This window comes from Halichoeres trimaculatus, unplaced genomic scaffold (genome assembly GCF_033239565.1).
Source record: "Halichoeres trimaculatus isolate MK-OKI-2021-1 unplaced genomic scaffold, fHalTri1.1 fHalTri1_scaffold_23, whole genome shotgun sequence".
Lineage (NCBI taxonomy): Eukaryota > Metazoa > Chordata > Actinopteri > Labriformes > Labridae > Halichoeres > Halichoeres trimaculatus.
Genome location: NW_027437201.1, coordinates 2,869,074 through 2,896,367, shown reverse-complemented (window position 1 = coordinate 2,896,367; position 27,294 = coordinate 2,869,074). Strand labels below are relative to the sequence as shown.

The 27,294-nt window shown below is 42.2% G+C and overlaps 1 protein-coding gene across 4 annotated transcripts in view; it reads left to right on the top strand.

Moving 5' to 3' along the window:
- The window catches only part of vti1a (vesicle transport through interaction with t-SNAREs 1A), a 160,230-nt gene extending 135,569 nt beyond the window's left edge, over positions 1-24,661 (top strand). For 2 of the 4 annotated variants that reach the window (XM_074663006.1, XM_074663005.1), the window contains one exon: positions 20,480-24,659. In XM_074663006.1, the coding sequence (XP_074519107.1) occupies positions 20,480-20,573 (94 nt within the window). In that variant the 3' untranslated portion in view covers positions 20,574-24,659. Of the gene's footprint in view, positions 1-20,479 lie in introns of all 4 variants that reach the window. The other 2 variants (XM_074663008.1, XM_074663007.1) reach the window with 2 other exon arrangements.
- The last annotated feature ends 2,633 nt before the right edge of the window (positions 24,662-27,294 follow it).

Below are 27,294 nucleotides of genomic sequence, written 5' to 3'. Positions count from 1 at the left end.
TGGTGGTATGTTTAAGGTCTGCAGTTAGCACAGGGACAAAACATGGAGGAAATGTAGACTGTGTTAGCATCACTAAATGTAGAGTTGTAGAGACAGGTTTCTCTCTTCTTGTCCTGTCATCTGGGTTACTGGGATTTTTGAGCCATAATTCTTTTAAATTAAAAAAAACAGTGAAATAAATGATGAGGGACATTTCTATAGGGAGTGTAGTCTGACATAGAAATGTTGAATAACTCTAAATTCAGTAAAATATGGATTCATGTTGAAAAAATAGACACAACTTTTTTTCCATGTCACAGTTAACTTAAATATTAAATAACTCCTTAGCGCTTTAGCCTACCAGCTAATGAATTTAGTACATTCCAGGTATAAACTTTGCGAACAAATAGAATATGAAGCCAAAAATTGGCATGATTTTTTAAAAATTATTAACCCTGAAATGTTCCCCTAATTATACTATCACTCATATATCATTGTGTATACTGGGAGCCTTGGGTCAGGCCTGGATCAGCCCCAGGAGACCAGACAGCCAACGACATGGGCTTGAGCTGAAACCTGACCCAGCGTCAGAATCAGTTGCCCTGCTCCAAAGTGTGTCAGAATCAGCTTCTATTCCCTCAGTCAATCAGCTCCAGGCTGAAGTAGGTCCCAAACTTTCTCACCACTCCCAGCGTGTCAGAGCAACCAGATCCCTTCACTGCAGGGGTCGAGAATTTAACACACGCATTCATCCATTTGTAGGAGGCATTGTAAGGAGTGACTCCTCTTACCATGGAATGTGTGATCATGTTTGTAAGGAGTTGTTTCCCTGCTCACCTGACCTTCACACAGTCTTTGGAGGTTTAAAGGTAGATGTAGGTAGAGCTTCAGTCACTGCTGAGAGTCGCTGATGAAGTCAGTGATATGATTCCTTCGTACAGGAAGAGGAATGCTTTCGTCATAGAGCTGATTGTTGCTCTCTCCAACCCCTGCGTAGTTGAAAGGAGAGTGTTGTCAGAACCTGTGGAAGTGGGTGTTAAGGAGATGAAATGTTTCGGAAAGTGCCCGTGTGCATAAGGTTTAAGTGAATAAACAGATAAATAACCAGCGGCCCTTGCAGAAGGAGTCCCTCTGGCCGTGAGCCAGACAGGTAATTCCTCCGGCATAGTTTTGGAAGGGCCACAGCGAGCACAGCCTGCCCCGGCAGTCAGACTGTCTGCACATTTCTGCCGCTGATGGCATACCAGGGGCGCCATTTTCCTCTCTGAGACAGACAAGCCGGAGGATCTGATTGGACCTCCGCCAAAGCGCACTCACAAAGGCTCCTTTGACAGCAGGTCAGTTGGTTAACCAAGCAGTAGGCAGAGGGAGAGCGGGATAAGGCAGGGAAAAAAAACTCGTCTTCACCTCTTCACCCTGGAGTTCCATTAAAGGGCTGTTCATGCTAAAAAAGATGCTCCTTCTTGTTTGGCTAAAATTATAAAACACACACTTTTGGTTGTTTGGAAGTGCAGGTACTGGCTCCTGTTGTAGATCTGCAGAGACGAGTGTTAAATAAATCTCTTTACTTTTATTTAAAAACATTTTGACCTCTATCTTTTTTAGGCAGGTGAATAAATCCGCTCAGATTCAACTATTTAATCCATCTGACGATAAATCTTTTTTATTTTTCTAACTGGTCTGAAGTCGTGTTTTGATACAGGCTGATTTTTATGCTTTTCTGTTTCTCTGATGAATTTTTAAAACCTATGACAGCAGCAGTTTTGCCAAACTTAGTAAAAAATCTGATTATTTTGTCAGAAATGTTGGAAGTTGAAACCAAGTTTGGATTTTCAGAGCAAAGAGAAGTGTTTGGAGGAAACTCTGGATCTTGTCCATTAATACTGAGTCTGCATTTCAGCCAAGATAAATGCGCTAAACCATTAGCTCATCCGTGTTACGGCGCTGATGGAGCCTCACATCTTCTATTTTCATCATAAAGCCGTGTTGGAGCTGACATGGTGGCGTTAAATAGCTGCTGATGTTCTCCTGTGTACTCGCACGCTCATTATCTCGCCGGTCCAGGCCTTGCTTTCTCTGCTTTCTCCTGCCGCCCATCTCCTCCCCTGTGTACCAGCCGCTTTGCATACGACTGATGTTTAAATGCTGCATTGTTAACTGACGTGGGGTAGCCCTTTGCTGACCCGGGAGGTATTTGCTCGTTTGATCATGGGGCAGCAGTTTTAATGTATCGAAGCAGCGCCGCTCCGTAAAGCCCCCAGTATAAGTGGAAATGGAGGGCGAAGGCAGGACGAGGGATCCGTTGGTTGGCTGCTTGGTCGGCTGCCTGACAGTACAGAAGGAAGGTGATTATTAGAATATCTGTTGGTCAGCAAGGCCAGGGGGGACGCTGCTGACCCTGCACTTCCACTTCTACTGTGATGGTGGGTGTTGGTATTCCAGCGGGTGTTGTGAGGATTGTGGCAAAGACAGAGAACAGGGCTCCATTGACGAACAGTTTCAATATTTCCATCATTATGTGTATTTTTTTTATCTGTGAGGGTTTGAGTATTTGCATGAAAGTCCCAGCGTTTGTTCCACTCCTTGTTCTGCGCTTTCTCTTTTTTTTCCCACTCATCCTCCTGCTCTCTGATTTGCATCCTCTAAATCGGACCTCTCACCACAGCCAGCAGCCTCAAGGGCTTTTATTTTTTTATTCCCCGAGAAAGTTTTGTTCATTTTCTTCTCATAAAGTTCCAGCTGTAGCCTTTTATATCCAGCCATCAGTTCAATCCTGCTGTAAAGTTCTCGGCCTTAGTTTGTCACTAAAGACTGTGAGGAGGTAACAGGAAGACCTGGTGTCATTGAAATCCACCTTGCCTTTGGATGTGTCTCGCCGGGCAGGAGAATCCCACCTTGCCTGCTGAAAACACAGCACAAAGAAGAGTTGAGAAAGAGTGAGAAACAATGACACAAACAGTGTACAAGTTTGTGTTTACACCTTGGGACCTGAGTATCAAGACCCTGCTCGCGCTGAATCTAACCCAGCTCTGGCCTCTCAAAAGAAAATATCGAACACCCCAACACCTTCCTAGCCCTTTCCTTAGCCTTCTTTGGCCTTTTTCTTTTTCTATCCTCTCTTTTCTCTTTGGTTTTGTTTCTTGTGGGAAGTCTCTTAGCGCAGCAGTGACCATAGATACCAGGAAGAAAAAACAGTAAGAAAACCCACTTCGCTCCACTTGATCATTAATTTTTAATGGACAGTTCCCCCATGAATTCGCCATAGCATTCCATAGTGGGCTTGTGATGTGCAGAACGGAGGGATGGAGATGATTCGAGGGACTTGATAGACAGCTCAGGGCCTCGTGAGAAGAACAGTGACCAGGTAAATCTGCTCCATCGCAAACAAAAACCAACATTTCTAATCTCCTCTGCTGTGTTCTTCGGTTTGCTGGCCTCACACACGTCTCAGAATCTGACAGTTTCTTCTTGTTTAATGTCCAAAAAAAACCTCTCGTTGTGTCATTCTAAATTATTTTGTCTCCATGAACCTTCACCTTCTAACTCCCTCCTGAATAATCACGTTAACTTCCTCAGGATTGACTCCCCTCCTCTTCCTTCTACGCCACAGACACCCCCCCCTCCCCGCGAGATCTCACAACTGGATTCTGCAAATATGGATTGGCTGTTGCATTTCCAAAAGTCCCAAAGCAGCCCGGGTGCCCCTTGACTTTTTGAACCGCGGTTCACGGGGAAAGCAGAGGTGAAGCAGCAATCTGCATCTCTCATGGTGCCTCACGCCCACGCGGTTGCTGCGAAATACAGCGAGGATGCCACATGAGTTTACCTCGAGCTGTGCAGGGAAAATAAATGAATTAAAGGAGAATTCTCTGTCTATTAACTCAAGCTGTCATCGTTTTGCTGCTGCTGCTGCTGCTGCTGCTGCTTTCTTTTTTCCCCTTCTCCTCTGTTTTTGCGTCTTTTTCCCCTTCTCTGTGAGTTTTTGCAGAAGGCTGACCCCGCATGGCTCCAGGCCCTGATTAGCTGGGCTTCAGAGCCTAGAGTCTATTGATCGGGCCTCTGGAGAACTAAGCAAATGTAGCTGGAGCAACAAGTCAATAACTCTGTTTCTGCAACACTCCCTGTCGCACTGACGGTTCCCTCCACTCAGGGTGAGCGGTTATATGTCACGGCTTTGGAGACCGGGCATCATTTGCATGTAGGAACAAGTGATGAGCAGATTTCAAACTTTCTGATTCCTCTCCTGAACACTATGAAAGCACTGCACGTGGATTCATCCACAGGGTAGACTCAGCTCTTCCTCCTTCCCCTCTATCGGCGTAGACACAGGGACTGGGAAGCTAGTCTGCAAATTTAATGGAGCAGCATGGATTATTTAGACTGACTAAAGCCTCCCTTGTAGTGTCAAATGGGGGGTTGTGGGATGACATTATACCCCTACATTCTCCCTGTCTCCTCCTCCTCTCCTCTCTCTGCTCAGCTTACCTGTCGGATAAAGCGTACCTGGCGCTTCACATAATCCTTAATTGTTCGGTGTTATTTCACACCGCTCCCCAAGTCTTCGCACATTTCGCTCAGCGCTCGCCAGATTCAGACGCACACATGTGCAAAGTCTGTCTCGCTCAGTCTTTGACACTGTGACCTTTGGCTGGCTCGGTTGTTTGGTAGCTGCAGGACAGAGCAAAGGGGGCAGGGGTGGCTGGGGGGTCAGGAGGTCAAGTTCAAGGAAGGACTTCTTCTTTTGCTTACCTGTGGCATGAAATGGTATCTTTGACAGTTTGCTCACTGACATACAAGCTTGACCTTTATCCGTCATTCTTTTTTTTTTTAACTTCTGGATTCCTCTTCTTAGAAATCTGATTTTTGGCACATTAAAACTGGATTAATAACTTCAAATGAAAGAGGTCAGCTTTAACCTAATTCCCAATTTCACTCCTCTTGGTAGATGATTTATCCCTCTCAGCTTTTAAGACAAATAAGCTGTTTTAGTTCCTCCTGGATCCTGTCAGAGGACTGGGCAAAGGCTGCTGGGCTATCTTTTTATGTAATTTTCAAATCTTTTCTTCTTAGAAAAAAAACAACAAAAATCTTCTTGAATTCGTCAACATTATCCAAACACAGACTTGCATTAAGCTTCTACTCTCCCCCATGGAAAAGGAACTTTCTGTACATTCGTTTTTTAAGTCACTGGCTCCACTTTTTGTGGTAAACACTCGCCTCGCATCTTATTGATTTCTTTACCGATGTATTTTTCCTGCTTCACAATCTCTCTGACTGAAACAAATCTGGCAAAATAAAAAAACTTGATCATGAGAAGTAGCCATCCTATGTACTTTTTCATCTCACGTTTTGGGATGTTTGCAGGCAAAAACATAGCAGTGACTTGCCCGGTGTGAGCTCTTCGTACGTTTGTATAAGAAGTGGGTCAGCCTGTGTGGGTGTGCGTGCGCTTGTGTGTGTGCTCCCATGTTCTGTGCGTGGACGTGTTTGTGTGCATGCTGGTGGGCAATGTTGCAACATCATCCGTATCTGGAGACACACAGGATGCAGAACCTAAAAACCACACAGGACTTGAAGCAAATATTTGGAGAGTTGGTTTCGAATGGCAAACAAACACCACGCGGAGGAGCTTCCTTACCAGTTAATAAAAAAGCACACAGACATAAACACTAATATCCTCATCGCATCCTTGTCGTGGAATCCTAAACAGACGCTCGAAAAAGGGGCTGAAAAAGTTTAAAGCTTGGGTCTGATGAATGGTTTTGTTTGGAGCAGAAACTGGTTTAAGGCAACACTCGAAACAAAACTATCAGGGCAAGTTCCTGTAGGGAGAAGTGCTTTGAACCCTGTTCTTAAAAAAGAAGACTTAAAAAATGAGTTCAGTCTCAGATATTATTATTTAATAAACCTATTAATATGGTATTTGAACAAAAATGTATGAAAGGAACCCCCACCAGAATAAAAACAGATAAGAAACAAAAAAAGGTGACCATCTCTGAAGTTTTTCCAAAATGATTTTAAGAAGCAATATTTTCAGACCTGTCCCCAAAAAATAACATACGTGACCACAACAGATCTGGCCCCAAAACAACACAAAACAAAAACAGAGTGTTGACTAAACAGTTGAAAAAATGTCTTGGGAAAAAAAAAAGACCATCACGGATCTGACTCAAAAATGATTCAGAGAAAGTGACCAGAGCTGTTATAAAATTTCAGAAAAAAAAATAAAAATAAAAAAAGGGATAATCATTGAACCAGCTTGAAAATGAGTCCAAAACAATTACAAAAGAAAGAAAAAAGGTCAGAGCGACGTGTGTCAGAGATGACTTTTCTAAACCTCCTTAGAGTCTGCATACTCATATGAGGACATCACATCTCTCAGACCTATGATTCTTCATTTTCTAATACTTTGACCTATTAGTCTTAAGACCCAGCATCCACATATGTGGACATTACATTTCTGCCTCTCAGACCCATGATACTTCATTTTTTTTATACTTGCCACATTGAGGGACACTGCCCACATCATCTTTTGAGGAAATCACAACACTACACCCATTTTAGTGAAGAAAACAACATATTCAAGTACAATAACACCGCAAACAAACACATTATAGAGAACTTATAACACAAATAATCAAACCTCTTGTACAAAGACAAAGTTTAGTAATTGTACTTATTAGGTCTTACTAAGACAAAACAGCAAGGTAAATTAAAAATGCAGACCAGACAGAAGCTTGGGTCTTAAGAGGTTAAGGAACACTGCCCATGTCATGTTTTAGTGATATCACAACATTAGATTCATTTCGGAGAAAAACAAAGATGGTGGGAAAATCTGCAAAAAAAATTCTACCTCTTTTATGTCTCTTTATATTTTGTAGGTTTTAAGAACTACTTATGTAAACACTTAATTTTGCACTTTATTTCTATCTTGTTGCTGCTAGGAAGAGATGCTGCTAAACGAAATGTTGTTATATCATGTACAATGACAATAAAGCTTCTATAATATTCTGTTCTATTCTACAGCAGCTCCCCAAGTAAAATAGGGAAAGGTACATTATCCAAAACATTGTCCAGTGAACATTATCCTTTTCCAGTTTAATGACTGAAACTGGTGTACAATAACACTGATAACTAGCTAATAACTTACTAATAAAACTCATAAAACTAACTTCCTGTTAAAAGACCAAGTTTAATTATTAGACTTTTTAGGGCTGTCGAAATTGATGCAATAGTAATGAGTTAATTTAAATTTTCCCTAAAACTATTAACTTATTTGACGCATGATTAATGCGCGCACATTCTGTGTATGACCCTAGGCCCGCCCCGTAGATTGGGAAATCAGGAATGGATACAGCACCAACAAAACATAGTGGTTGACAAGCAGAAATTAGTAAAGACAGTGTTTTGAAAAGGAAACTCGGCTCCAAAGCATGGTCAGATGTTTCTCTGGACAAGGACAAAGTTTTTTGCATTGACTGTGGATGTGAGTTCAGTCTCCACTGAGTCTCAAATAACACTCGCTGGCCAAGCATACAGAGGCTGCAGAGGGACATATTGTTTAAGAAAACTTTTTTGAAGTGTGAAGCGTCCAGAGAATTATCTTTTTTTATGATCAAAAGTTCTTGTTGGACGATGCGTCTGTTGTTGTGATGCATGAACTCTATCAGTTTGTGTTGAGCTGCCTAAAAAGATAGGCTGTTTGGTTGGATGTTATATGGTGGTAATATTTTATAGGTTATGTTATCTTCAGGTCATGATGCCCTTCCAGGATATTTCTACTTCATGCAGTACCTTTGACGTTGTGTGGCCATTATTCTGGACAATATTTGTCTTTGTTTTAGGTTGCTGCAATAATATTAAAGACGCATTAACATAAAGCAAACGTATTTGTCTTCTCCCATGTTGATAAGAGTTTTGAAACTTGAAAGGTATTCCTTTAAGGTACATTTAAATATATATATATATATATATATATATATATATATATATATATATATATATATATATATATATATATGCGATTCATTTGAGATTAATCACCAGTTAAATATTTTAATCAATTGACAGCCTTAATACTTTTAGGTCTGTCTTATTCTAAATAGCAAGGAGGATTTAAAAAAAAAGCACAACAGAAAAAAGCTCAAGTCTCAAAATGGCTCAACTGCAGCTCTGTCTCAACAATGAAAACAAACATTATTACTTTAAACCAGTATCAAAACTGACTTTAAAGAGTGCCCCCTGTAGGTCTGTCTGAATGTGACCACCTCAGGACTGTTTCAAAAACAGCTTTGTGGAGTATCAAAAGAAACACTGTCTCAAAAATGAGCAACAGAAAAATTCCCCCTAACTAACTCCACAATTGTCTCAAAACTGACAAAAAATGAGCAGCAGTTTGGCCCTGACATTAAAGACAGCGCCCCATGTACAGGGATTACATCCTCATCGCAGCTGTACCTGTTTCTACTGTGACCTCTTCTCCTTGCTGCTTGGCGTTCCCTACAACCAAAAAATAAACCCATGAAGGGGTACCCCAAAAAATAACTTCTTAAAAAGTGACTCTGTATTTGAAAGTCAAAATATCTTTATGTTAATATTAAGATAAAAATAGATAAATATATATAAGGTTAGAGTTTACCTTACCAAAATTTCATTTCAACTTTGAACAAGTTAGGTCAAATTTCACAACAGAAGAGTTTTGTCAGGTGTCAGACTGGATGTATCACTCCCTGCTTCCCTGACGCTAGCAAACGCTAATGGAAGAACATCTGAGTGTTTTTCTGTAGAAGTAAAACAATAAAAAAAGCCTTTGAAAAGTTATGTTAAGGAAAAGCTCTGCAGTAATTAGATTAAGAAGCACGGTGAGATGCCTAAGCAGCCTCTTTCCTACAAATCTCTGTCACTACGTCGTCCCACTAACAAAGCATGCAGATGCCTTAAACCATCGCCTCAGGTGTCTCACGCTCCCCGAGCATCCCAGCTCCTCTTCCCCTCTCCTTTGTCTCCTTTTCCCCTTTTCTTTCTTTGGTGGAAGTCAGCAGGAGTGTGCACATGTGATTTATGTGCTTTAATGAGATTTCAATACTGAACAAACAATAAAAATTTATGGACATCATCGTTTTGGAGCCCTTTAGCCCTAATGGATAATGTTACGCCCTTTTTCACGGCGGCCAGTAATCGGATCTGCAGCTGGCCCCTGGCCCTCGCAGAGTGTATACAAGGGGGATTTTGTGTTTTGGGAAATCTTAGCAGAACGGAGAAAGGGAGAGGAATGTCATGATATCAGGGTGAAGGAATATTGCGTTAAGCATTGTATAATCCTGAAGAAAAGTCTTAGATGAATAAATAGGGTGTCAGTTTAATGTTTGTTTTATTCAGGGAAATTTGGGCAACAAGAGCAGAGCGAGGATAAGTTTCTCACACGAGAAGTAGATCTGGTTTTTCTTTCAATCCAAGGAAAACTGACAGGGTTGGTGAAGGTTTGTTGGAATTAAAAAGGATTTTTATTTACAGTTCAGTCACCTTGAGGAGTTTGAATGGAGAGGAATTCAATGAGGCTCAAAACCCATAAACATACATCCAGAGCAGCTGATTGCTTGGCTTTAAGCAGGAGCTTAGAGGAGAGTTAATACACAGAAAACAGTAAGAAATCTAAGCAGGGAATCAGACTAAGGAGAATAAAGTGAGTAGAAAAGAAGAGATGAAGTGACTGAATGTCCGACTGAAAAGACAGCACAGAGGAGGACGGAGCAGGAAGAGGACTCAAGTAGGTAACCAGGCAGACTCAGAAAGCCACCTGTACATCACAACAGGACGAGCTGAAGCTGCTGCAGCTTCCTGAAATCGCTTCCGGCAAAAAAAAAAAAAAAAAGTTGGTAAAAATTCCAGACACAGTTGCAATGAATTCAGTCCTTCTCTTTCTCCTTCACCCACTCTGCCTGTTTTCCATTTCCCTCTCCATCTCCTTTCCTCTTTCTCTCTCCATTTTTTCATGTATACACACACTCTCCTCCCACGCTGAATTTTCCTCCCACTTTCTTCTTCCCTCTCTGTCTCCCTCCATCCCTCCTCTTCGTCTCCCTCTTTCTCTCCCCCCCTTTCCACCGCTTTTTTTTTTTCTCTCTGAGAGAGAACTGGGTCCCAGTCTAGGGCTGCTGCTGCTGGCCGGGGTTGTTAGCCGCCGTATAAAAAATGGATGAACCTGTAGAGCCCCGGTGCTGTTCTCCTGTATCAAGCTGGTAGAAAGAGAGGGAGTAAAGTGGGAGACAGACAGAGAGGAGGAGAGAGGGAGTCAGGCTGACATGAAATACCCTGTTCAGACCACGTCCTCCAAATAAAAACCTCTTCATCTTTTATGTCAGTTTTCTCTGTAGTGAAAAAATAATGTTGTCGATACAGGTCAATAAAAGGTCTGTGACTTTTTAGAGATCAATAATCGCAGCAAAAATATCAAGGAGCAGGGTTTTATATTTTGTTAAAGGTTTGGGAAAGCAGCAGAATGTCATTGTTATGGTGGAAACAGCTTTACTCCATTTTAGAGGACTGGAAGTAAAATAACAGATTGAGGCTTCTATTGCCAAACAGATTACAGGTTTATATGCACACATAAATCAAAGACTCCCATGGGGGAAACAAATATGATAGGAGAAAACAGTAGCTGCAGGAATTAGTGAAGACACTGATGCAAATACAGAGGGTTTTAAAAATTCAGACTTTATCAGGAGTGTTTGTTCAGTCTGAAGATGTCATGACAGCTCACATAGATCATCTTGACCTGACAAAACATCAACAACATCTTCCCTGGAAATTTATGAAACAACTTGTTCTAATAAACTGAATCCACTTAGACCCTATGTTTGCTTTAATACCATCATATAGATTAATATGGAGCTACATTTGGTAGGTCAGTGTGATTAATAGGTTTGACTGCTAATTAGACTTGTCAATGTGGTAAGGACTGTTTTTTTTTTTCCTTTTTTTTTATGGTATGATTTATTTTATACATTGTATTAACCATAAGTCTTAAAAACAAAAGCAAAAAATTCAACAAGTCTGAGGTTTCTTAATTTAAAAATTACCGTAACTCTTAGCGTAGAAGACACACTTTAATTTTTTTTTTTTTCAATCTGCGAGTTGAGCAGTGAGACCAGTACGCCAGTATAGAATGAAGTGAGAATTACCGTATTTGACTGTGTTATGGCATTTAAGCCTGAAGAGGACTTGTAAGAGCCTGAATTATAACAACTGACCTAAATGTAACAAATGTGCGGAGCTCGAAATAACTTTTTGCCAAAAATGTAACTTGTTACATTTTGGGTTTTACATTTTACTCACAGCACTTTTGTTACATTATCGACTATTTATCACATTTTAGGATTTATTTGGGTTTTTTTTGGTTTTTTTTTCTAATTTCATGTTACATTTCGGGCTCTAACAGGGCACTCAAATAACGACATATAGCTAGGCACTCCAGTCTTACAGCGCCACCTCTGATCAGGTTGTAATAATGCATGTGAGAAAATAACAGTATACTTTATTGTAAAAACTTGTGTAAATGTCTCCAGTTTGAGTAACTGTTGGAGAGGGCACCATGAGTTTTTAAGATTTGGTCATGGGTTGCAATAGCGACTTAGACAATAGAGGGCTACACATCTGCATCAAATTGCTGAATGCAAGTCAATGAAGTCATGAAACAGGAGCGCAGTTATTCCCTTTAAGACTCCCGAAAAAACTGGTACAATTTTTATTACAAGTTTTATGGTAGTTTTTTTCTGTATTGGAAAAATATTGTTTGCCCTCAACGATTTTAACTTGATGGTTCCATTTTTGTATTCAGGTGCCACTTGTACTACAGACATTATGGTAATTTTTTTTTCAGTCTCTCTTAAGAAAATGTAATCGGCCTTTAAAGATGTAAACTGGCAGGCTTCATTTTCTGTCTTCCACATTTCATACACTTCAAACTGTCATCACCAACTGAGAGTTAAAGTGTTTTTTTGTCAGTCAGCAGTTGAAGTGACAGAAGCTTCTAGTCTTGTTATCATTAGTAGCATTTTGATCAGTGTTAAATTGAAAAAGTTGTTTTAAAACATGAGTCTAATTTTGTTTTAGTGGATATTTCTCTTTATGATAGTGTCTAACACACTCTCTCTGTTAATTGTATATCCTGTGTGTTGTGTGTGTGTGTGTGTGTGTGTGTGTGTGTGTGTGTGTGTGTGTGTGTGTGTGTGTGTGTGTGTGTGTGTGTGTGTGTGTGTGTGTGCGCGTGTGTGTGTGTGTGTAGAGAGATGTGGGCTCATTCTTGATTCTTAAACACTGTTTTCCTTTGGGGAATTCCCTAATGTCGGAGAATTTTTCTGAATAATTACAGTAAACAGATTTCAATTAAAGACCCACTCCAGCTGTTTGTGTGTGAGAGTGTGTGTGAGAGTGTGTGTGCATACATGTGTGCGTGTGTGTTTGAAAAATCATCACTTATCTTGAACACCCCCTTGGGGACAATAGGCGAAACATGCATGGCGGGATCAGATCTCTCCAGCAAACAGGTCAAGTCATTATCTCTGCAGAGCAACATGAACCCAGACGGATTGTTCTGGAACGTTCTGCCTCGTTTCTTTCACTTTGTTGAAGCGTCGCACGTTTCTCACCTTTCTTTGCTCAAACTGGAACGATATAGCGTTGTTTTCCTTTGTTTGGGTATGTGGTAGCCCCTGAGAAAGCCCAGTGTGTGTGTGCATATGTGTGTGTGCTTGTGGAATGAAACATATATTTGTATTAGTTTGCGATAACAAGTCGATGCATTAGTTAGGAGTTACCTCTCGCAGCGTTCCACCTCTGTGTCCATCACTCAAACCATTTGTGAACACATTGATCCTTCCCTCCCCCTCTCCCCCCTTTCCCCTCTCCCCTCTCCCCCCTCCCCTTCCCTCCTCCATGCTGTATATTCCCAGGGTTTGGAGGGAGGAGAGTCAGAATGGCTCAGACAGCCATTGATTTTTATTTTATTGGTCTACTAGTGGAAAGAGGAGGGATCGGGGAGGGCCTGAGAGATGCAAGTCTGCAGCTAAGTTTGTTCTTAGTTCAGACACTGTGTGTTTATGAGTGTGTGTGTGTGTGTGTGTGTTTGTGTGTGTGTGTTGAGGTGGGTTGGGCCTATCTGCTTATGTCTGTCTGACTGGGAGACTGTTTTTGTTTTGGGTCAGGGGGTGTTACGTGTCTGTCTGAGAGAATTCTGGTGTGTGTGTGTGTCCAGTCACCTCTGAGCGCTACCAAAAGCTCTGTGTGTGTGTCAGCGCACATCTCAGTGCCCACCCTTGTGTGTGTTGTGTGTGTGTGTGTGTGTGTGTGTCACTGAAGGGACTGGGAAATCTGGGGCACTGATGGAGTTGGCACTAGGGACCTGCATGGACCCCAACAGACACACACGCATGCAGAAACACACAGGCTCACACACACACACAGAGCTGAGGTGTATCCCGGTGCTCATTAGAGCTGGTAATAAGGCTGTGCTGCTGGAAGAGGAGGGGGGAAAACAGGGAAAAGGAAAAAGAGGGAGGGAGGGAGGAAGAGGGTGGGAAGGGAGAAAAAGAAAAAAAACGGGAGATTTTAAATTTTAATAACACTGGTACGATTTTGTAAATCTTTCCTGACAGAAAAGTCCTCATTATTTTCATCTGTCTCCGAGGAGCCTCTCCTCCAGCTCTGCCTCCCCGGGTAAATGGACTTCTCTCCCTCTTTTCCTCCTTTCCCTTCCTCTCCATCTCTCTACCTCTGTTTATTCTCCTTTTTTCACTCTCAGCTGCTTTTATGCCCATTTCCCTTCTTCCTTCCTCTCTGCTTTCTCTACTTTTTTTGCTCTCCTATGTACTCATCATTTTTACTCTTTCCTCCCTCTATATGTCTCACTTTCTCCTTCTATCATTAGTTCTCTGTCTGTTTTTTGCAGGCAGGGTGTTTCCTGATTGGCTGTCTGAAATAAAGAAGGAACAGGAGCCAGTAACGAACAGTTTTGGATGCTGTTACTGGTCAGCATGAGCATGTCAGAAACTGCTGATCCATCCAAACATTAGCTTTTCTTTCTTTCTCTCTTGGTTTGTTTGTGTCCCAGGGGTCTGGGGTCAGAGACGTGAACTCCAGGATCATGATACCACTCTGGGTAACAGGGTTAAGCTAAACCTTCTCAGAGCCTGTGTGTGTATGTGTGTGTGTGTGAATGATTGAAGGAGTGTGTATGTGGGTCAGCATCCTGTCTGCACACTTGTTCGTGCGCTGTGTGCATCACTCACACACACCTAAATTCCCCCCTCTGCACGCACACACACACCCCTCACCCCCCCAGCACCTCTATGTCAAGTGTCAAAGCTGGAGGATGGATCCGGTTTGATAAGTTCTGTTCTGTCTGGCCACGTGTCAGGACGGGATCAACCATACAGGGGAGGGAAACCATGTTCTTCACTCTCATACCTCCCAATTTTTGGAGATTTTTTCTGTGTCTTTTTGGTGAGGGTTTAAAGGGGGGGGGGTGTCTATATTTGGAGGCTAAATTTAACTTTCAAGGCTTGTGTTGCCTGAAGAATGTAAACGAGCCCTCGTAGATGTTTATGCTGCAAAAAAACTCAAAACTTATAAAGCATTTTTGTCTGATTTTGAGTTAAAAAATATCTTTTTAGACTCAATATGAGACACATTCACCTGACGAGTTTAGAAAAGTGCTTTATTTTAAGTTATTCCAATACAAAAATGAGGTCTGAATTGCTCGAAACAAGTAAACAGAAAATCTTCCAATGGAATAAGAGAAAAGTAACTTTTTTTAAGCCTTATTCTAGATTCAAGAAACTTGATGAGCACATTTCTCTCGTTCCATTGACATTTCTTTTTTTACCAGTTACAACTAATTCAGACCTCATTTCTATCTTTAAATAACTAAAAATAAGACTCATCAAGTATAATAAGACAATTTTTACTCAAAATAAGACAAAAACACTTGATGAGATTTCATTTTTTGCAGTGTTTACATTTTCTGGTGTTATATTACAAAGGACAAAGTGACGCTATGGCAGAATGAGAGTTCGTAAAGGAAGCATGTTTTCATCGACCTGTCTCTTGGTCAGACTGTTGAGTCCCTCTGGACTCACAGATTGTTGATTTGGTGAGGGTTTAGGAGGAGTTGTTTCTCCTTGGTCTGCCAAGCTAACGTTAGCTGCACCCAAGCAGCAACTTTCGGTCTAAAATTCTGAGACAATGTGGAAGTGCTAAAATCTGCTGTTTCTTGAGTGTACACTTGAGTCTGGCTCCAGAGGAACCAGAAGTCACATACACACCAAACCAGAAAAAAAAGATGTTTCACAGCAGAATTACATATTTACAGCCTAGTACATAAATGTCTCCTGTCTGAATCACCAATTTCACTATGGGAACGCACTGAGAAGATATTTAGAGCGCGAGTTTGCCCAATCAGAGGCACAGCTCAGCTCACATGACTGACGGGTGTCCTGTAGCTGTTAGTGTGTAGACTCAACCCCGCCACACTGAATTAAAGGCCATGCTCCTGCTAAGCTAGCTGTTGGAGAGCCCATGCTGTCAAGTCAAATGGTGGCCCTGGTGCAGCCATGAACTGTTTAATAAAGGGACTTCCTCTCTGCAATGTCACCTGTCTGTTTCTGAAACCGATTTTTGAAGCAGATCAGCTGACGGCACCATATTGACTGCAAAAATACTGAAATCTTATCAAGTGTTTTTGTCTCATTTTAAGTAAAAATTGTCTCATCACACTTGATATGAGCCAAATTCAACTGACCAGTTCTAGAAAAATGTCTTGTTTCAAGTTATTTAAAAGACACAAAATGAGGTCTGAATTGCTGTAACAAGTAAAAAAATAAAATCTGTCAATGGACCAAGAGAAAAGTAACTTCTATTAAGACATTTTTTTTGGACTGATCAGTTGAATCTGGCTCATATCAAGTGTAACAGGACAATTTGTACTTAAAATAAGGCAAAAACACTTGATAAGATTTGAGTTTTTTGCAGTCAATATGGCACCGTCAGCTGATCTGCTTCAAAAATCTGTTTCAGAAACAGACAGGTGACATTGCTGAGACTAAGTCCCTTTATTAAACTCTTCATTTCTGCACCAGAGTCACCAGTTGAAGCAGAATAGGCTCTCTGACAGCTAGCTTAGCAGGAGCGTGGCCTTTAATTCAGTGCTTTGTGGGATTGGAATGATTAGTCTTTGTGGTGAACTGTTTTCCTTTCCTCACATAAATTTCAACCTACCACCACAGTGTGTGTGCCCATATGTCCTCTGGTTTACAGTGACTCTTAATTCCCAATCCTCTTGAGATCTGCTGAATTATCCCCAGCATAAGAAAAGAAATGTGTAAGTTTGTGAGTTTTCAGGCACAGCTGAAAAAGTGAGCAACATCCTCATAATTTGAATTTAAAACAAAATTAGATAAACCTTAATTTTATTTCTGCTTCAGCTGCTGAAAGTTCAACTGGGCAGTGCTAAATTTATACCAAGCTCTTGCATGAGTGCCACAAATAAGATCAGCTCCTCCACGTTACACTTCAAGGTGTGTTTTGTTCGATTGGTGCACAGAGAATCAGTTTAGGTCAAAGCAGGTATTTTTGAAAATATCTGTCCCCTGAGAAGTAGTTCTTGAATCGCAGCACTGTCATTTTCCTCACTGCTTTGAACATGAAAGTGTTTGAAGTTTCTCAGTGTTTGCTACCAAATCAGACTCCTTGTAATGAATGCAATTTTTACAGCTCTTGGGCTCCTCATCCAAGAGGCTAAAAGCTAACTTCCTCTTCTTCTTTCTACCCCCAGGCCTCCAGTCACCCTCCTTTTTTTCTCCCTGACTGAAAAAGTAACAAACAACACCAGCCGATCTGGATCCTCTGAACACACACACGCTCGTACACACACTCGTACACACACAAGTGCCTCCTCTGGGTATTTGGCTGGGATAAATAATCATTGTAAATAATGAATGTCAATTAATGGGGGGAGATGTGGCCTTGCTAAGCATGCTCTGATTAGTGTTTCACTGGGATTCTCTCCCCAGCTGCTCATCCAAACACCACGACTGAGCCGGCCTATCATAGCATCCCACACTGCTGCTACAACATCCACATGTTGGTGTTGGGGTGTGTGACGAATGAAGAATTCCATCATTATGAATTTTTCTTTATTTTCACACTTTAAAAACTAAACATAACTTTCTCTGGTCCTAGGATTTGAAAATACAGCGTATATTCACAGAAAGACTCAGTTTAATGTATGTATTTATTCAAGGATAAACTATCGACCTATAAGAGAGTATCACTTAGTAGCTGTAATGAGCTCTCTGGTGTTATTCAATCAGAGCATTACAGCATGTCAGTAGAAAGTCTAGTCCCTAGAAAGACCAGGGGTGTATTGAGACTGTATGGCTGAGGTGGCCCGACCCAAGCACTGATTAATGTGAGGACGCGTATGGTGGTTGTTGCATTCAAAGTCTAAGAGATGTTTTATTTCTAAACAGGTTTATATTTTAAAAGATAACAGCAAAGACGCAAGAATTTGTACCAGTGTTCCTGGTACAGCAAAGTACCAGGAACACCGGGTGGAGAATAACGAGCAACAAAGTTAGCAAAAGTCCCATATATAGCTTTGCAGTTAGCTCTGCTGTTAGCTGTACAGATGCTATAACTAGCATCATCAATAGTCCCTTTATTAATGTCACTTGTATATCTTGCTGTTCCTGCTAATATCACACACACACTTATACAGTTATAACCATTATAACTAGCATTTTAGCTAGAGATCTGTTTGGGCTATTGTTGTTGTTGTTTACACTCAGTTTGTTTGTCTCTATCTGTTTCTTTGCCTTTGTCCCCCTCTAGCCCAGGGATTCCCAAACTTTCAGTCCATGACCCCCAGAACTGTAGTGCTGGGGACAATTAAGCCCTTAACGGGAATAGTCATAACAAGGAATAGTTAACAGGCTATTCCACCACTAGATAAAAAAGGACAAAAAAAGGCCCAAGTGATTTAATTTAGCGAATCAGTAGAAAATGAAAGTAGCTCTGTTCACATGCTGCTGTGTTTCCTAAGTTAATCAGCGTGGTTTAATATACAATTTAATGTGTATTTTTGTTTATGTTTTAACAATAATGGATAAAATACGTAAATTTAAATGTAAATAGTTTGCAACCCACTATCAGTGTGTCACAACCCACAGGGGGTCCTAAACCCAACCTCTACTCTAACCCATCACCAGAAAACAGCTTTTCAACATGAGTCTAGCCTAGCTGTTAGGTCAGGAGCTAAATAAGATTAGCCACCAAGTTTGCCATCTGCCGCAGCTATCTTAGCTTAGCAGTTTGATAACGTTTCTCAAGAAAACTCTGATCCAGGATTTTCAGCTTGAAGTTTTACTGAAGAACTGAACACACAAAGAAATGGTATGCATCTCCTTATTAACCAAAAACTATGTAAACAAAATGACACCAGCTTGATGCTAACGTATATGGGAAATTGCATTGATATGCAAGTGGTTAGCATACATCTGTATAACTTTGTCTTCAGAATAGAATTTCAACTTCACAGAAACATATTACAGTTACTTTTTGTAAACAATACTGAAAACTCTAAATGTCAAATACTAACAGGCAAATAAAAGAAGATTTACATGCAGGGCTGGTTTCATAACTACAGCAGGGTTCCAAACAACTCAAAGTAATGCTGTAACCACTTTGAGACACTAGATGGCCTACTTCAGTCAAACACATACAACAAAACAGTACATATATGTTTACATCCAGTGATATCCAGATCTAGTGATCAATTTAATATGTACTTACTTATAAACTCAAATGGATGTTGTTACCACAGAAAACCCATAAAATTCACAGGAGGAACTGATAATGTAAAAAATAAAGAATCAGATTGACAAGTAGATCCATACCAAGCACTCTAGCAAACAAGTCCTACTTGCAGTACCACTCATCTTGTTTCCTGCCCCATCCACTGCCCTGTTCTCTTTGTGTAATGTTATAAAAAGAAAGAAAAAATACTTTGTTTTAATGTCCCTGAGTCTCTTTAAAAGACTAACAAAATGAAGTAACATTTAAAATTAAGGATTTCATTAAAAAATGATTGATTTAAATCTGATCAGAGTGTGGAATAAATTTAAATGCTGGAGGAGTCTTGCCACCCTGGACCCCCCTCGGAAACACCCCTGGTAATGGCACATTATGAGGTTGTAGTTTAAAGGAGCTCCTCACAGCATCCTCTGTGAAGCTGTGGGTATTATAAATGTGATTTAGTGTGTCTCTGTGGCTGCAGAGTCCTTTGTGCAAACAAATTGTGCAATGCAAACCAAAAAGCTGCTTCTCTGTGAAAAAAAGGAAAACATAGACAACAAATACAAAGACGTAAGCACAAAAACACGACTGTGATACATAACAGCAGTGAGTGGTGTTTTACTCTCCGTCCTTTCTTCCACAGCTGTGGGTTTTTAGCTAAGTGGAGAGCTGAGGCTGCTGCTGCTGGACTGGAGCTCACCCGGTGTGGTGGGCTCAGACTTGGGGTTTAGAGGGTAGCAGGGTGACTGAGCAGCCAGTCTAACCCCCACCACAGCCACCAGCAGCACCTCAGTGATAAATGACCACAGCATGGGCTATTCATCTCCTGCTTAGAGGAGTGGACAGAGCGCCCTGCTGCCTCCTTTCGCGGCCTCCCCTCCACATGTCAGCAAATGTGATAATTCTCTCATTTGTCAGGAGCAGCGGAGGGTTTTTGGAGTTTCAGTGTGTGCGCTGTGTTTGTGTGTGTGTGTCCCTGCCTGTGCGTGCGTGGTGGTACATTGGAGATTTTTTAAGGAACACACAAGAGGTGAGTTTCTCCCACTCTTGATGCAAAGGCCTGTAACTCCTCTGCACCTCAGCACCCACTCCTTCTCCCTCCCTCCTTCTCTCCTGTGTGTGTTTTGCTTCAAAGCCCCCTCTTGTCAGGTTTACTTAGGTCACAGTGGGAGAATTTTAAATGTGCAAAAAGAGTGAGTCGTTTTATGGCAAATTCCATCGGTAATTCACTGATTTTATTACCTCCAGGAAACTACTGAGCCACTTTTTCCACTTTATTGTGCAAATAAACTTTTAGAGGCTGTGTGTTGCTGTTTTTGTGTGTCATGCTTGTTTATTACTGTTTTTCTACGTCCTCATGTGTACACAGGTTAGAGACACTGTGTGTACATGTCAGGAGTAATCAGTCAGTTTTTAGGACGAGTGTGTTGCTTGAAATTTTGCAAATATTGTGTGTGAGTGAATGTGTGTGTGCAGACCTCATGGTAGCTATTAAACATGATAAGGCCTGGTCATTTAGTTTGCACATAAACATGTGACCGTTTGACGTTTTTTACTTTCCTCCACAGGAACAATATGACTTCTGTGAACCCTGCCTGATCTCTTTTTCTCCTTCCCTCCTTCTTTCTCTTTTCTTTCTCTTTCTCTGCAGGATCATCCAGAACCGTATCCTGGTCTTCATCCTCGGAGCCATCATCCTCCTCACCATCATCCTGGCCATCTATTTCAATCTGCGAGGCCACTGATCTCCCCTCTCCACGCATATATACACACACACACACACTCATACTCCCCCCTGACATAAATACAAACACACACAGCCGTGATTAATAGCGACAAAAGCGTTGTTCTGCTGTAATTAGAACAAATGGTCCCCATGAATCACTGTTTCCAAAGCCTGACAGGAGCTTTTTTTCCGTCTCTTTCTCCTTTCCTGTTTGCTTTTCTTTCTTTAACCTTTTTTTTTTCCTTACACTTCTTGTTCTTTTTCTTCTCTTTCTTCAGTTTTATCCTCTTTCTGTCAGGCTTTTTCTAACACCCCTAGGGACTCATGCAGAGGGAGATGTTTTTATGATAGTTCATATTTTCCATGGTGTTGTCCTCTGTGTGGTTTCGAGCCTATTCTGTATCAAAGTGAACTTAGACCTTTTTTTATTTTAGCTTTTTTCTTTTTTTTTTTTTTTGCTCCTCAGCACAAATTTAGAAATGTAAATTATTCTTTCTCCAGTGTTGGAGGTTGGTCAGATGTCACACAGGATGTGTGTGTGTGGAGAAGGAGAAGAATACAGGTAGAGGAGCGTTACCTTCATATATATTTGAGTTTATATTGTTTGTGATTAACTCCAGATGTAGACGCACGTTCTGTCACGTATGTGAATATCTGCGACCTACACCTCTCTTCTTCATGTAGTCTATCCGCAGCACAGAGGACAGTGCCTTCATGTGAGATATCCTGCTTTAAGAAGCTCAGCAGAGCCCGAAATAGACGAGAGGAAGAGGAAGGAAGATGCTGTTAGGAGGTTGAGGTTGGTTCAGTCAGTCGATGTAAAAGTTTCGTTTCGTTATGAGGAAAGGGTTATTTCAGGAAGGATTTATGAGAAGAGCAGGTTAAAAAAATCAAAAACAACTCTTTTAATTTTCTTTAAACACAAAGGGACCTGAAATCTGGCGTCCTCATTTGTAAACTCTGAAAAACTGACTCCCACATCGCCCCCACCCAGCCCCACCCTGGACTTTTAAACCTTATTGTTCATTCTCATAGGTATGATATGTATGTACTAACATTAAATCTACATCATGTGAAGTGTTTTCTCTCATCACAAGTGATTCTGAAACTATTTATTTATAAAAGCTTACATGAGTTTTCATTAAAGTTTCTGTAGAGCTGTATATCTGAGAAGTTTCCAGATGTAACGTTAGCATCATGTTAGCGTTGGATTCTTCGTCTGTGCACCAGGACCAACTGAAACATGGATTTCAAGTGTAGTGTCTTAAATGTGTCTGTTTCTTTTCTCTTCTTATGAATGAATCCAGCTTGTACTTTGTTTGGTTGTGTATTTTCTGAAGATGTGCAGCAGACTTTGTTTTTCTGTGTTTGCCGACTGATGATGTGATACATTCGCAGGTGTTTGAAAAATCACGTGTGAGTTTGTTGCTCTTTAACTCTTCAGGGGGAAGATGTTCTTTGGGAGGATTTCAGTCTAAGAGGAGGTTGGGGTACATGACTGAAGCACACACACACACACACACACACACACACACACACACACACTCTCACACACACTTAGAGGAGGGTTGAGTGTGCTTGTGTCTCCCATCGTTGGCGTGGTGGTTCCTGGCGAGGATATTTGCTATTCTGTTTCAGGGCCGCGGTCTCCGTTTTTCAGAGAAGCGGGGGTGTTGGAGTCACAACACCCCCCCCCCTCTTCTTCCTATCGACCAACCGTTTCACAGGCCCTCACCAGCCGCAGCGCCGCCGCCGCCTGCTTCAAAGCCTCAAATTAATGGCCGACAAAATCGTGTGCCTCTGACCGTCCCACGCGGGGCCGACCCACCAAGACTTATCATTAACGTGAAGGAATAATGAAAAAGGAAGGAAGAGGAAGGAAGGAAGGGAACGAGGAAGCACAGAAGGGGGTGAGATCCCCGGCAGTTTGACAAACCTCGCCTGGTAATGACCCTCAGTGATTGTTTTCTCGCCCGCCGCTCGGCGCGGTCTGCGCGGTCTACGCGGTCTACACATACAGCCTACCTGTGTACTGATGTGCTCCCCTCTCTTCCTCTCCCTTCTCTCTTTCCCTCCCTCTTGCACCCCCCCCTCTCCTGCCACCTTTCCTCCTCCTCCCTGTCCTCCCCCCTCCCCCCTCCCTCCCAGCCTGTCAGATGAGCGGAGCAGTAGCTAGTGAGTGAGCGAGCGGTGGAAGGCAGCGTGGCGGCGGCTTCTATTTGAAGTTGTAATGGTGTCAAAAAGTCAGGGCTGACTGACAGACGTCAGTCCCACAGGGCCTCATTAAAAACAGACCCACTTGACAAGGAAATAATTGAGCGCCGGCGACAACTCGGGGGCCCCTCCGCGTTTTTAGATGTTTTTATTTTCTTTTCATTATTAGCGCTGAGCTATTATGTTCATTAAGAAATGGCATTAAAACAAGTTTTTAAACGCGGGCAGAGCGAGGGGGGGCGGGGGGGCTGGAAACATGGGAGTGGGAAGATAACGATTTGTTTAGAGCCCCGTCCTGTTTTATTATTTAAACAGGAGCACTGTCATGTGATACTTTGGCAGACGTGGGCTATCATCTGCCACTCCTCCCTTTTTTCTCCTCCTTTCCTCCTTTTTACTCATCCCTCACTCCCCCCCTCCCAGCTTTTATCTCCCCCTGCTCTGTCCATCTTTCTCTCCCTCTCCATCCCTTCCTTTCTCTCCTGCTGAGCGGTCGGTGTCGTCAGAATATGAACTAGATTATTCATCAATACCCCCCCACACACACACACGGGTACCACTTCCCTTCTTTTCACTGATTTGGTTTTCGACGAGCGTCTCGCCGCAGAAGGCTGAGGATGAAAACTTGTCAAAAATAGGTTATATCTTATTCCAAGGGGCAACAATAGCAGCAGGTACAGACACCTTTTAATATTTAATTTAGACGGGTGTTAACCCTCCTTAAGTGACTGGAGCGCTGTCTCCCATACAGACACAGGACAGGAAGAGGAAGAGGAGGGGGAGCTGGTTAATTAGCGGGTGTCTTAAAGTGATTTTGAGCTCTTCTCCTGAGTCTTTGGGCGTCCTCCTCCCTTCACCCCGAGCTGAAACATTTCCCCTGATTCATATTTCCAGCCCTGCTTGATGCTGCTCCACTGATCTCGTCCTAACAGCTTTTGTCTAATGTTTCACCCGAGGAAAGTGATGAAACGTCATCCCATACATCGCCATCTTGCGTCAGACTCTCCCGCTCGTCATCCCTGCTCCCTTTGCCGATTTACATTAAAGCACAAACATAAAGGCTCCTCAACGAGAAGCACCAACGTTTACAAAAAGCCTGATGTTTGTCAGGCGTTTAGGATGACGAGCCGATCGTGACAAGCAGCGTTTGAGCTGCCTGTCCCCTCGGCGGAGGGGTGGGCCTTAAACGGGATAAACAGCCCCAGTGGTGGGATCACAACAGGAGGGTGGGCGCCGCGTCTCCACGAGTGTCCATGATGTTGCCACCCCCTACCACACAGCTACGTATGAGAGGAGGCCCTGCCACAGCAGCATCCCAGGAAAAAAACACAATGCCAGTGTTTGAGCACTACAATGAGTCTTCTACTGTTTGATTCCACACACACACACACACACACACACACGTACGGTGGACGCCCCTCCAATAAAAGCACACACACGCTCCACTGTACGGCTGTTAAAAGAGGAGCCATGTTCTCCGTTTGTACACGCCACCAGTCCCAGCAGAATGACTTTCTTTCTCTCCTCGGCCCTTTATCTGCCTTTTCTTTCGCCCCCATCAGCGCGTCGACCGGTCTAATGGTGTTTGTGCTCACAGAGAAATGACAATGCCCCCCATTATTTGTGGGAGTCACACAGTCACAGTCATATACATGGATGCTGGTGTGCATGTGCATGCAGGACGTGTCCCCCGTGGAGGAGATAGAGCCAGTTCTTGATGTAAAAGGTTACGCCGAGTGGTCCATATGCACAAATATCTGTTGCGGTAGCGTCCGTGTGACTCATTCTTCCAGGATCAGCAGGTTATCTTGTCTGTGGGTTTAACCAATCAGAGTCTGAGCTCGGAGAGGAGAAAGATTTCTGTGATCTCTGTCAGTGTCTGTGTTTACAGTCTGTCATTAAAGCAGAACTGGATCTCAGCAACCAAGACGCTGTGTCATAACTCGCATTTGGCTCCTCAGTCTTCCATGTGCTGTCATTAAACACACACACACACTCACACACACACACACACACACACACACACACAGAGCCAACCTGACTGGGAACAAGTAAGGACATAAAGCCAGGGGCTGACATTTCCAGACCTGAAGCAGCGCCGCCTGCCTCTCTTTTTGATTTTGAGGGCGCAGCGAGCCTTGTGCAGGAGACGCTCTAATGCTGTTTGCCATGGAGACAATAGGAACACAAAGAGCCGGGTCAGAGCTAGGCTGAGCCAGGCTAAACCACTCTGCACACACGCTCCCCCTCCTCATCCTCCCCTCCACCTCCATCCTACCTCCATCTCTGTCCCCGCAGAATACTGCCTCAGCCTTTGAACTGAAATTAACACTTTACCACTACAAAGACGTACAGTTGTAACCAGCAGGGTCATTTGCATGAAAATGAGGAGTTGGAGGGAGTGGAGCGGTTTATTTCATGGCAGATGAGGCTTTTTCTTACATCCATTTATTTAGTTATACCTCTTTTGCTGTGTCATTTCAAAGGCCTGAGGAAGTCGTTCATCAATCTTTTTTTATATAAGAGCAAATAATGACATCATCTTCATGAGACCACAACATTTGGAGGAAACTATAATGTAGAGACAATCCTCCTCATCTAAAGAGAGGAATCTTGCTCAGACCCAGATACAGTGGTCGAGGTGATCTCTCATTCAGCATCAGAAACCAGAGGAAGACTATGTCCCAGATTTGAGGGTTTCAACCAGTCTTCACTCCCTTTCAGTTAGACCCACTGGACTGGATTTCCAGTCCCAAAAATGAGCCACTCCTTATTTACATCCTCATATAACCCAGCTAGGGTGACCAAGTGCTCACAAGCCACATGTGGGGACAAGGAGTGTGTTTGTGTGGGACAACATGGGACACAGTACCACAACCCTGAACCATGGGATAAATGTTTAAATAATTTCCTTCTAACTCTAAAACATAAAGATATTTATTTTGATACCGAGTTTAAAAGTATAAAAAACAACAATCTGATTTGATTCCACATGGTTTTTGATTCCTCATTTTTTCACATTTTGACACACAAGTAAATGTGTTTGTCACAGGAAAATAATACTTGTAAAAAACTAAAAAAAAAAAAAAAAAAAAAGATAAATGAATACATTAAAAAATAAATTAAAAAAAAGAAAAGAAAAAAAAACTACTTATAAAAATTCAAAAAAGAAAACTGAAGTTTTTCAGAACTTGTGAAATATTGTGATTATGTCGTTAAGAGTGTCAGGTTTTTTTTTTACATTCAGTGCATGTTCTCAGCTCTTAAAGGTCCAGTTATCAGTGGGCAATAAAACAAAAAGGCACAGCAGACAACATTTCAACTTCCTTTGCAAGCCATTCCTTAAAGGTTATACATCATCACCTGTGTGTTTACATCGTACTCACCTCCATGTGCAATAGACAAATAACTGATCATCTTCCTATAACATCCTAATGCACTGGTTTTAACCATAGACTGTATAAAACATGGATGTAGTGTCGCTGATGTCACCCTTCTGTTTCTGAAACAGGAAATGAAGCACATCAGCTATAGCGGCCATATTGGGAGTGGCAAGGGCTTCACCAACAGCCATAGGGCACCTGTCGGTCATGTGACCCTCAGCTGTGCCTCTTATTGGGGGAGCTTGCGCTCTTAATATCCTCTGAACGGCCGAGTTAGAACAAAATTCATCCCCCGTACAGTGGGTGCTGGTAGTAAAATTAACGACTCAGACAGGAGACGTTTTTTGAACCAGGCTGTAAATAGGTTAATTTCTGCTTTGAAAACGGCTTTTTTTGGCTCGGTGTGTTTGTGACCTCCGGTACTTTAAGCTGACACTCGAGAAACAGCAGATTTTTGCACTTACGCATTGTCTCATATCCCCAGACCAGAGGTTGCCGCTTGGTTTTAATCTGAAATAAACATGTGCCCATCTCCTCTTCCTCCGAGAATCTTCATGTTTTTCCACAAAGAATCTACATCCAGGTGGCTGAGGCTTTTGCTTTTGTTTTTCCTGTCCTGCGCAGAGGTAAGAACGCAGGTTGGTGAACTCCTGAACCCACGTCTATGGTTATGCTGATCAACAGCAGACAGAGGCATTGATGATGGCCTTCCTTCAGCAACTGGATGAAAGTCATGCTTTCAGAAAGGAGACTGCCACACTTTAGAGCAAGAGCCAAGTCCTTAAAGTTAATGTTCATCAGGAGTCCACTTGAGTCTGGCTGCAGAAAGACCGGAAGTCCCGTACACACCCAGCCATAAAAAGACTTTTACAGCATTAAAAACATATTTACAGCCTGGTTCCAAAAACAGCTTGGGTCTGAAACACTGATTTCTCTATCAGCACACACTGTACAGTGAACACATTTTTTTTTTCAACTCTTTGGTTTGGAAGTTATTAGGATTGTTTGATTGTCCAATCAGAGGCACAGCTCAGGTCATGTGACTGCCCAGCGCCCTTTGGCTGTTAAAAAAGAAGCTCAAAGCCTGCGTCATATCCAATATTGCTGCATCAGTGGATTGGCTTCATTTCACATTATCAGGAT